The 10,774-nt window shown below is 50.9% G+C and overlaps 5 protein-coding genes across 5 annotated transcripts; 2 read left to right on the top strand and 3 right to left on the bottom strand.

Annotated features, from left to right (window-relative positions):
- Nucleotides 1–707: 707 nt before the first annotated feature.
- On the top strand, nt 708–1,610 carry SNOG_10646 (hypothetical protein; the record flags this gene model as incomplete). The annotated part of the gene is made up of 2 exons (XM_001800857.1): nt 708–744; nt 892–1,610. 2 exons carry the CDS (start codon nt 708–710, stop codon nt 1,608–1,610), a joined length of 756 nt encoding a protein of 251 aa, XP_001800909.1.
- Nucleotides 1,611–5,350: 3,740 nt separating this feature from the next.
- SNOG_10645 (hypothetical protein) lies at nt 5,351–5,984 on the top strand (the record flags this gene model as incomplete). Its single annotated transcript, XM_001800856.1, has 2 exons — nt 5,351–5,572; nt 5,715–5,984. 2 exons carry the CDS (start codon nt 5,351–5,353, stop codon nt 5,982–5,984), a joined length of 492 nt encoding a protein of 163 aa, XP_001800908.1.
- Nucleotides 5,985–7,353: 1,369 nt separating this feature from the next.
- SNOG_10644 (hypothetical protein) lies at nt 7,354–7,527 on the bottom strand (the record flags this gene model as incomplete). The annotated part of the gene is made up of 1 exon (XM_001800855.1): nt 7,354–7,527. The coding sequence occupies one exon, from the start codon at nt 7,525–7,527 to the stop codon at nt 7,354–7,356; it is 174 nt and encodes a 57-aa protein (XP_001800907.1).
- Nucleotides 7,528–8,748: 1,221 nt separating this feature from the next.
- SNOG_10643 (hypothetical protein) lies at nt 8,749–9,034 on the bottom strand (the record flags this gene model as incomplete). The annotated part of the gene is made up of 2 exons (XM_001800854.1): nt 8,749–8,917; nt 8,973–9,034. 2 exons carry the CDS (start codon nt 9,032–9,034, stop codon nt 8,749–8,751), a joined length of 231 nt encoding a protein of 76 aa, XP_001800906.1.
- A 385-nt stretch (nt 9,035–9,419) lies between these two features.
- Nucleotides 9,420–10,354, bottom strand: SNOG_10642 (hypothetical protein; the record flags this gene model as incomplete). The annotated part of the gene is made up of 2 exons (XM_001800853.1): nt 9,420–10,045; nt 10,183–10,354. The coding sequence occupies 2 exons, from the start codon at nt 10,352–10,354 to the stop codon at nt 9,420–9,422; spliced, it is 798 nt and encodes a 265-aa protein (XP_001800905.1).
- Nucleotides 10,355–10,774: the final 420 nt, after the last annotated feature.

Raw genomic sequence — 10,774 nt, 5'->3', positions numbered from 1 at the left:
AGCCAGTCTGAGTATCCTCAGGCGGTTAGATGATCTGGAACCGTTCATACGCGGCCGAGACAGCGGCGGCGATGTTGTGCATGAAATCGCCAAATCAGTACTGCACCAAGACCAGCTTGAGCGCTCGAGGCTAAGTCCTTGTTCGATCAACGATATCCTCGAGTGGAACCCATTGATGCGCTTACGCGGACGACGACAATCGATCGCGCATGCCTTTCCCTGTACGTCTACCGATTTCACGCAAGCGGCTAGTACTCCTCCGATATCAGGTAGTGATGAGCTAGTGCCTCTTCATACACAAGCTCTGCTCGACAACTTCTTCAATTACGTTCATGTTAAGAATCCTGTTCTGGACGAGCTTTCCACTCGACAAATCGTTTCACGCATGTGTATACATGGTCTCGACTGGTCACCTGAAGCATGCCTTACATTGTTAATATTTGCACTCGGCACTATCGCGACACCATTCTCAGACTGCGGATATGTTGGCCGGGACAGCGACATGTATCGAACAGCCGAGTCCTTCTTCTGGGCTGCGAGGAGACGACTTGGCATGCTTTTAGGATCTTCCAGTCTGATTGAGGCTCAATGTATGCTCCTGGCTGGTGTTTATGCCATGTGCACTTTCCAAAGATTATCCGCGTGGCGATTCTTCATGCAATCACTGGCGTGCTGTCAAACCTTTGAGTCTCTCAAAGCATTTCGACATGACTACGGTGATCGACTCACTGAAGCACCCCAAAAGTCTGTTTCGTCTGCCTCTGAACAGGCCATCTACTGGTCAGCCTGGAAGTCCGAGCGAGAGACTCATTATGATCTGGATCTGCCAGGCTATCTCTTCTCCGACATTGACATGACTGGATACCCGCCGTTCTTTCCCGACGCCACCAGGAGATGGAGGGCGAATCTTGGACGCCGCATCCTCAGAGACTGAACGTCGCAAGGAGGCGTCGTGGTACTTCTATCTATCGGAGATCTCCTTGCTACGACTGAGGCGACGCATGGCCAACGAGATCAAGAATTTCGAGCCGGGAAACAACAGCGTTTCGCTCCCAAACCTTGCAACAATGATCAACGAGCACGAGCAACAAGTTCTTGCTTGGGTACATGCATTACCGCAGAGTATGTCATTAGAAGCGCCTCCTGAAGAAGATGAGGTGTGTCGCTTTGTCCTAAGAGGGCATTTGATCAATGTTTATGAGATGCTTTACTGGCCTTTCCCGGACTGTGGCTATACACAATCCGCTTACTCACGATCCCACACAACCGTTATTGAGTTTGCAACAAAAGGACTGCAGAAGCATGTGGATCGAATCATTACTAATCGTCCTGGATTTCAACACCGACACCATGGTACTTTTGGAATGATTGTCAGTTGTACGCGAAGCGCACTCATCTTGCTTGCGGCAGGCCAAGCATTCGCAAGCGCGGCCGCTGCCTCTAGGCAAGTGCCGTGCTCAATGCCGATAGGATGGGAAGCTGCTGTTCAGGAGGTCGTTCAGTTGAACGCCTCATGGGAGTATGAAGCGCCCGACTTATCTCGCATGGTGCTGATATTGAACGACTTGTGGTATCACTGGACACGAGCATCACAGCATCAGCTTGCCTGATCCAAAGACCAAATCTATGAATCTAATCTGCTTTCGATACCTATCGGTTTCCAAACCCTTGCCGATACCAAGTGTCCAAGCTGGGGTACAAGCACCGAGGGTACCACCGATGTGGAGGCGGCCCGTTTCGTGCAAGCCGAGTCGATTCATGGCGACGCTAGAAAACAGGTCTACATTATTCATGCTGCTCTATTTAACTAGTTCTTTTACTATTTCTTTACGTACGCAGATGCAGAGTTTTCTTTGCCTTGCTAGGCATATACTGCATTTGCACTCCTTGTAATATCGATACTAAGATATCGAATGGTTTCTCATGTATAGACTCTTCAATCCGTTTGTGACCTACTACATTCCGGATACTATTTCGATTAGAGCATTGCCTGCATGGCCTCTTGGTTTCAGTGGTTTGTAATTGGACGCCATCAACTCTCACGAGCGCACATATTTTTGGCGACAAGCTTTTCGATATTGCAAAATAGGTTTTGGTGAGATACAGATGCGCTGAAAGCAAGAGACAGGAGACATGAAAAGATCGGTTACTAGCTTCGTTCTCGAGAAGGAGTTCTCCTCATGGTACGGACGAGAATGCATTTTAGTATGAAAAAAAGATGAGACATTTGTGAGAGGTCATGAGAGGCAGAACGTGTGCGGGTTTTATACAGTCATCGGAACTGAGCACTTGCTGGTCATTATCAACACGTCATTTTACCACTTTAACTATGGCTGTGGAGTTGCTTTTATTCAACAGTTATAATATGAATCGCATTCTGGAGAAATCCGCTTTGTTCATAATTCCATCTTCCGCGTTTGTTTTTCGAGTACATGAACCATCCTCGGTAAATTTTGAGGTGTGGTGGCACACATGAGCAAGTACATGTGACTTTTGGAGAACGCAAGAGTCCAAGGAAGAGACATGTCATCATTTTGCGCTGGTTTCGAGGCTCCAGACGCAGCTGACGTGTAGTCCCAATATCAGATTTTTATCCAGAAACATGGGGAGAGCGTGATTGATAAGTTGTAGAAGGCAAGGCAAGGAGGCTTTACACACACATTTCTTCGGTCTCGGACCAAAATCACATGTCGGTCTCAATTTGGGATTTGACGACGTCCACAAGGACATGTCCACTGTCTACCCTCGATTTCGGTATGTATCCGCGCAACTCATATGCATTGCGAGTTCGACTTAAAACAGATTCAGTCGTTCTATGGAAGACTGTGGGTGCTTGAATGCTATCTGACTAAGTTAGTCCGCTTCTGCAGCGAAAAGAAGCAGATGACCAAGTTTTGTGCTGCTTTTTGGAACATGTGAAAGAAATTGTGGCTCTCGTCCTATTCTTGTGTCTCATTTTTTGGGGACATTCATGGAGGTAAAATAATTGGAAAATGAAACATGAAATGTATTCAGCTGTCTCAATGAGAAACATGACACGAGCAGACATATACAACTTAGATAGAGAGTGCTTGCAGGTCACAAAATCGGATTTGGGTGCTCTGGGGTCAGATCTCAAAATGCAGATGTGTTGGGAGCTCAGAGAAGAGCGGAACAGGATTTAAAATTTCCGTTAACACAATCACATTTCGAACGAAAAAAAGAAGCGATGAATCGCGCTGAAGATTCAGACCATCGAATGTATTTGAGACGAAACGTGAAAGCCTCCAGACCATGCCGTTAGCCTTACCTTAGATTTGGCATGCGCTCCTCGCCTCATTCCTGTGCGTGAATGCTTCACTCAAGATTATGTGATAACGAAGAAGCACGCGAGTTATATCAAAACGACACATTTGTCGATGTTGTACAATCTTGTTTACTCGGAACTGTCTAGCGATTCGTAGCATGTATCGAAGTAGGCAGCATTTTGCTAATGATTCCTCACTTTCGGAAACACTATGTATTGTACGCCTTCTTCATTTGTAGTATCATCGAGACTGATTGAGCATTGCGCATCCTGTGGAGAACTGTGAAATTTGAATATTACGTTGGCGGATATGGCTAAGGCAATAACATGAATCGTTCCAAAAAAGAAATTGAGATTGCAATTGATAAATTTGGAGCCTGTCCACAAACAACATACGCAGGCGGCCACGATTTTTAAAGCACACATAAAACGCATGTGCATACATAGGAGCTTGAATAACGAAGGAGAAGTCAGGTGTATTCATATCGTCTTAAACATCGTCCAAAGTTTTGGCAATTGGCCGAACAAGGAATGCAGAACATCTCATATGTTCTTGATGCTTCCTCCAAGTATAAAGTTTACCCATTCTTCCATCTCTCTCTCTTCCTCCTCCCCACAAAGTATTCTTCCCTATCTTCGACCAAAATCTGAGTTCGCCAAGTATATGCCTTGTGCAAGCCGCTCGCTACTCTGAAAACAAAAGGTTGTTCACTCCAATACTATGTTCTGTACTTCTCCCGGCCTCAAAAAGAAAACGAAGATACTACCATTCATGTCCGCACCAAAATCGAGAACCTGGCATGACGTGTTCCCGCTCTTGGTCTGCGGATTCATGTCCGTTCCTGTGCGGTCCAGAGTGAAACAGCAGAGCCAAGCAGTCGATAGAGTGTTTCTGAGCGATTTCGAAATTTACCACAGGACTACGCATGCTCCCTTGTCTTCACGCCATTTTCTTACAAATCTCACCAAGTATCTGAAACCGCCAAACGAAAGCCATCGAAGCTGTGACTGGACGGCCTCCAAACCTGGTGCGTATATTCTCGCCACGTCCTTGTTGCATCAAAACACTCAAAAACCGTTTATGCTCAAATATGTGGAGGAATCATGTTGAGTGCCTGAGCTGCTCGCGCTAAAACGTCAAGAGACACAAGACCTGTCAGATTCTGGCTGGCAGATCGAGACTGAACCAAACCATGTTCATGTCCTGCTGCTGGGTATTAAATAGCACCAACCGGGGATTTGTTATGGGCAGCGTCGACTCTGCAAACACAAAACACACCGGACAACGGTACATGATCGCTCGATCGCGCTACACACTTCACTATAAAACCTCAGTGCAACTTCTCCTCTCCGTACCTTGTCGATCCCATTAAAAAAAAAGTGCGAATCGAAAGCGATAAGAACTCGAGATATGTTGTTCAAAAGGAAACCAAAACCAATTTATGTTGCAAAGAGAAGAATCGAAGCATTACCAACACGTCTTCATGTGTGAGGTCTCCCAGGTCACTTCTACTTCTCCTCCTCGCAGCTCCTTCTCTACAATCAAAATCTATCCCAAAAACAACAACTAGCGCATCCATGTCCACCAAAAACCAGCTTCAACATACTCCATGTTACGCTGTGGGATTTATGCCGTGTATGAAAAACTTACCAAGGTCTATGTATGTGCGAAGTACCAAACCCTATCACACGTCTCTGTATATGACTTGTCTGCCAGCAAGGTGTCTACTAAAACCCTGACACCAAATGCGTCATGAGCAGAAGGAAGGCGGAGAAAGGCACCAACGCCGATGAGCGTGATGTCAAAGCAAAACATGGTCGCGACATGTACATATATGAAAAGCTATCACGAGGAATTTGATGCGAGGAGTGCTTCAGCGTGCAAGAAGTTTGCTTTTCGACAGACTTGGTGATGATTGAGTCACGTCCAGCTTCTGTTTTCAATGGACTCAGTCGGTTGTGTTGACAGTGTGCGGGAATGCATCTTCTACATGTTTTACATCAGCCTGTCGTGCTCACGACGTCGCTAGAAGGTACCGCAACGGTTTATACGCGCTCTCTAGCATGATCATGCTGTACGTTATCCTGTCTGAAGAAACAAGTCAAGCTACACGGCCTTCGTCTCAGCTATTCCGCGAGAGCTTCAATGCCCGAGAACAAGCACGCCATATAGCATCGCTTCCACATGTCGGAGACCTGCAACCAGTCAAAAGACCCTCGAAGTTGAGTTGTTGTACAGTATGGGGCCGGGGCAAGGTCTACCCTAAGCGCGAAGGATTCAGGCAAGTAAGACGTCAGAACAGTCAAGGCCGACCAGGCCAACTGCACTGTGAGTTGTCGAGTTAGCATATGTTGGTGGTCGATGTTGTATGGACACACCAACATCCCCAGCGCTTCCATGCCTCACCGGTAAGCTGCACTGCATCAGGCCATCTGCGCTGGTCATATATTTCCTGCACCTCGCAGACTCCAGAGCAACTGCACGCAATCCGCTGGCGGCCCCGTGGGCCCCATTCACCGATGTCCGTCACACAAGCGAGGACCGCATCTCCTGCTACAGTTAGGCAACATCTTACCCGACAGTTCTAACTCTACCGTGCCACGGCGCTGCATGTCTTTCCTCACCGATCGCGAGCAAGGCCCACGCTACTCGCAAACCCGGCACTACGGCAGCTGGAAAAGTTTCCAGCGCTCGTGATGTGCCGTATACCAGTGGACGGTGTCGCCGCAGTGTAGCCGAAAGCCTGGACGTAAGGGCAAGCGGTGGCGTTTCTTGGTGCTGCGAATCGACTTCGTGGGAAGAGGTGCTGAGGAGCTGGACGGGTTTTTTGAGTTCGCGTTCGCCACAAAGATGCTGGAAAGTGTGGTATCGTCAAGACTGCTGGTTGCATCCGCAGAACTTAGTCGTTCCCGAGTACCGCGTTATCCGCTGGGGTTGCAATTCCAAGTCCGGGTGGAGGGCCTTGAATCTGAAGTTGCGCCCGCATGGCGGGGTTCTTGCGTGCACCTTGCTCGTTATTGGTCTCAATTCCGAGCGGATGCAAGGCACCATGACGCCCCGTCGAGCCTTCGATCGTCCGCCCACCCTGAAGATCAGTGACGCGCATGCGCTAGGCTATGGTGCAGCATCGAGAATACACCATGTAGACGCTGTGTACCACGCTGCGCGAATAACAGAGAGCATGCATTCCGCGCTCTGCAGAAGTTGGCGGCCTACCGAGCCTGCAAATGATGAATGCTGGAATGTTATGTGCGATTAAGCTTCTCACTTTGGGTGTCACGAAACGTGGTGTCAGCGATAACCAGTTTCAGCAGCTTATCTTGCCCTTGCTGTCTGACCCGAGCTGAGGTCATGCCACTCGCTTGCGTCGCCATGCAATTCATGCGTGTCGTCGTGTCGAGTCCTCGATGGAATGCTCGCGCGAACAGCACGCCAGCTAGTGCTGAGGGGCTTCGTGAGCTCCCGTTAGACGAACGAGGAAACGAGCCAACGGGGGAAGGATAGGCTCGATAAGGCAACGAACGGGCACCCCGTGTGGAATAGTGGAGAGTGTGAAAGTCTATCGTGAGGTGGCGTATCATCGATGGCTGGCCTAGCCAGCTATGACAGCCGTCACACCTCAGCTACCGTACGCTTGAACGTGAAAGTCGGACTGCATATGCCGGCGCGCAATCGCCAATGAGGCCATTGAAGACAAAGGAGACGAAGACCAGGTACCGCAACAGTTCGTTCTTACTTGGTCACAAACTAGTAGTGCTTCGAACTCGGACAGTCATCTTAGACGCGAGCCGGACAGATTCAGAGGCTCATTGCAACTAAAGAAATGTCCCGAGGTTTTGACCTTATACGGCCTTGGCTGTCGCTCTGTTCTTAGCAAGTAGCTAATTATAAGAAGAGACTCGACTTGATCGGGCATCGGATGCGAAGTCTGCACAAAATAAGTTCACCCCTCTTAGGTCAGCACGATCTCGCAAAGCTAAAAAGCAAGAGCTCGCTGCGGTGGAATTGTGGTATAAGCAAGGTCAGTGCATAGAAGACGCGCGTGTGCCAGCACATCAAACCTGGTTCAGCTGTGCTCGCTCATGCGCTCTGACCTGCCGGTGTGGGCAGCATACTCCGTTTCATGCTTGATAGGTGTGAGTGGGATTGCGAGATGCCAGTGGTCGGAGAAATCGCGCTCATCAGGACCAAGCGAACGGATGGCGGCGGAAGCGAGGCAGCGCAGTTCGCTGGAGAGCATCGCGAATGGCCCACGGCAGATGACATTTAACATTGTTGGGAGAGCAGGCGAACCGTTCAGCTGCATTCAGGAACTGGAGGCACTGCGGTTGCCGTTCGCAACCATGGGTGTAGCCACCGGTGGATGAATGCGTGCGGCGAAACATGGATACCATGCCGATGTGGAGATGCAGAAATCTATGGAGACATTTGTTTTGAATGTCGCGTGGCACTTTCGCAGGGTAAGCTATGCGGGCAAGGCTGTGATCATGACGATTTGCAAAACAAAAAAGAGGACCATGCTCGAATGAAAGCCGTTCACGAATTGGGAGCAACGACATGGTCGTGATCGGAAATGGACGGGCCAGTGTGGCTGTACGCGTCTTATTGGATATATCGGCCACAGTGGCTGATTGCCAATTACCCCATCCAGCCTCCCTCCACGGAGATTGGCAATGAGTTGGCGTCTTGGAAGATGTTCTCACGAGATTGCACATCTCCCAATATGCACAGCCGTTTCGACAGATCTTGCAGTTGCCCCTGGAGAACCTGGAGCCGGATGACGCTGCATGGGCCGTGCGAATGACGACTTTGTTTTTTGACACTTTGACACGTAACGCCGACCGGTGCCAGAGCGATGGAGTATGCGATGCGCTACGGGCGCACAGAAGCCAGTGATGCTCTACGGAGTGCTTGCGCTTGTGTGGAGACAAGAATCGAAATGCGGTGGCTGTGCTAATAATGTTGTGAAAGTTTGGTCGCGGTGGCTCTGGGCCGACCCATGGCGTCCAGGGCCTTTGTTTCTGCCGATGCATGCAGCGATATCGTTGTTGCACTTGCATTCACGTACAGCTCAAAGCAAGAACATGCTTTCTCTCAGCGTCCCTCCGCAACGTGGAACCGCGGAAGGGACGACGGACGAACTATCGTGGCTCCAACTTTACCAGAGAAGCTGTCGCACGCGCCTTTGACTCCACCACACTGGATGCCTTGGCCGAGTGCGCGCGCTGGATGCGTGTGACGTCTCGCGATGGTTGTTTTCGTACTCGGTGCATCTTCGTCAAAATTCTCGGAGCCCGGCATCGTCCCTGCAGAGGTGCAAAAAAAAGAATTGAAAGCGGAGATGACAAAATGAGACTGGATGATTAGGGCGATAGCGCCGAATGGTCCCTGAAGATCATGTGCGAAGCATCGGAGCTGCAGACCTTAGAACTAGGATGCCATGACGTCTGCCTTGAAGTGGTTATGTTTTACGATAGTGGCCTCTCGCCCAGACATTGTGCATTTGGCGATAGAAAGTAGAGCCGAACATGTCCTGACGGCACACAGCGTGGCCACAGTGCACCTCGCCGTCGTCATAACGCAGACTAGGGGATACAATGACATGCAGTGAGATCAAGGTGTTGATCAATCTACTATCGTGAGAAGATGTGGGTGGCAGTAGAATGGAAAGTGCACACGACCTACTGGGACGAAAAGACGAGTTGCAGCGGAGGTGGTACAGACGCTAAAGACAGGCCCGTTGGCATGTTGAGACACAGACGGTGTTGAATGTCATGCACGTTGGGAGGCCAGATCATGGCCCTTCTGTAATGCAATCGAAGCCCTACACAGCATACTGCAGGAGCATGTGGCTGCACCGTTATCTCGACTACACACCAATGATGCAGCAATTATTGACACACCTTCTCTTGGGTCTTTGTCGCCAACTCGTGATGAAGACCACACCCAACTCTGATGCTCGCAGGATGTGTGCGACCTCAGCAAACTCAATACCTCGAAGCGACGAGCAATCATTGCTGCTTCTGTCCCGCTTCTCCGCATTTCGTCTATCATAACCTATTTATGGGTGGCGAGGACGAGCTTCGATGTGTTGATGCAAAGGGAAAGGCTCCAAAACTTGCCCCTGCATAGCTAGTGCGAGGTCGTCCATTCGTCGCCTAGAGCGGATATCAAATTGGCCTTGGCGGAATGCTCATCCGGGCTTTGCATGGCCCCGCCCGCGAACGGTACGGTGAAACACGTCGCGCACATCTTCATCCTCGAGACCGAAGAGTCGGGCGGAGTAGGTGCGTCGATAGCTGAGTGCCGGGCCCAAGAGTTGACAAGCGCGGCTTTCCGCCAACGGCACCGATTAAACAGTTCCTGAGTGGCAGCGGGTGTTGGATTAACCGCCAGGAACACATGCAGAGGGGTAGCCGGTCTGCGGCAGATAGCCAAGAGGATCTGAGAGATAGCAGCGAAGAGGCATATCTCGTGCATGAAGCGCCAGCGAGTGAGAAGGCAGAACGGCGCGCAAGGAGGAGAGGCTTCCGTAAGCCGTCTCGCTAGTGGTGATGCAGACCGGCTGCCGTCCAGGCCTCGAGTTCGCACCAAGAGAGCCGCTCGCGGCGGACAAAGAAGAATACGACGTACGCCTGGGCGGTTCCAAGCTGGTGCGTAGTCGTTGGAGGTGCAGCGCCATAAGAAGCCACCGCGAATGCCGACGCCAGGTCTGCAGCGATAGCGCCGAGGAGCACTCGAGACCATGTGCCTAGTACCTACACATGATGGTTGCGCAGAAATGCAGGTGCCTTGGAAGTGGGAAGTGCTGTGGATAGTCATCTGGTGCAGGCCCTGGCAAATTGGCGGGCAGCCTCGTGATGGCCTGGCAGGGGAGGTTCAGGAACAGCCGCACCCAAGATTGCACAGCTCGCCTCGCGACAGCGGTTCGCGAATGTGACATTCTGTCGCATGCGGCCGCAAATGCTCAATCTCAGGAATCCTCGCCCGTACACAGTCGAGCTGCAGCGAGCCCTGGTTGACGGTGGGTCTGAGGGCGAAATGAGGATTAGAGGAGCGTACGCCATGGTGACCGGGGTCGCTGGTGAGCAGGGATGCTCCTTTCCTACGCTATCGCACGGACTGGCGCGCCTTCCCTCGTACCTCCCGCCGTGCAAAAGCGTTCTGCTCGCTCTTCCGTCCAGGTGCGCCTATTCCATCCACCACGACCACATCTCGTCCCCGCCGCCCTTCCTCCCGACCCTCCTCCACCTCTCTGGAGCCCATTGTCGCACTCACCAAACTGAGTCGATCGTGTGGCATCTGTCCGCTCATTTCCCATTTCCCCCGTCATTCCTTAATCTTGGGTGTACTGGCTTCACTCAACCCGCACGCCCACGCCAGCCTACCATCGCATCCATCCGCTACTAGCCTCCACCCACCGTACGCACTCGCCTCCATATAATCGCCTGCCGTCGACCCTCCGCCTGCGTGCTGACACTATATCG

The sequence above is a fragment of the Parastagonospora nodorum genome (genome assembly GCF_000146915.1).
Source record: "Parastagonospora nodorum SN15 chromosome Unknown scaffold_17, whole genome shotgun sequence".
NCBI lineage: Eukaryota > Fungi > Ascomycota > Dothideomycetes > Pleosporales > Phaeosphaeriaceae > Parastagonospora > Parastagonospora nodorum.
This window is presented reverse-complemented; position numbering and strand designations above follow the sequence as displayed.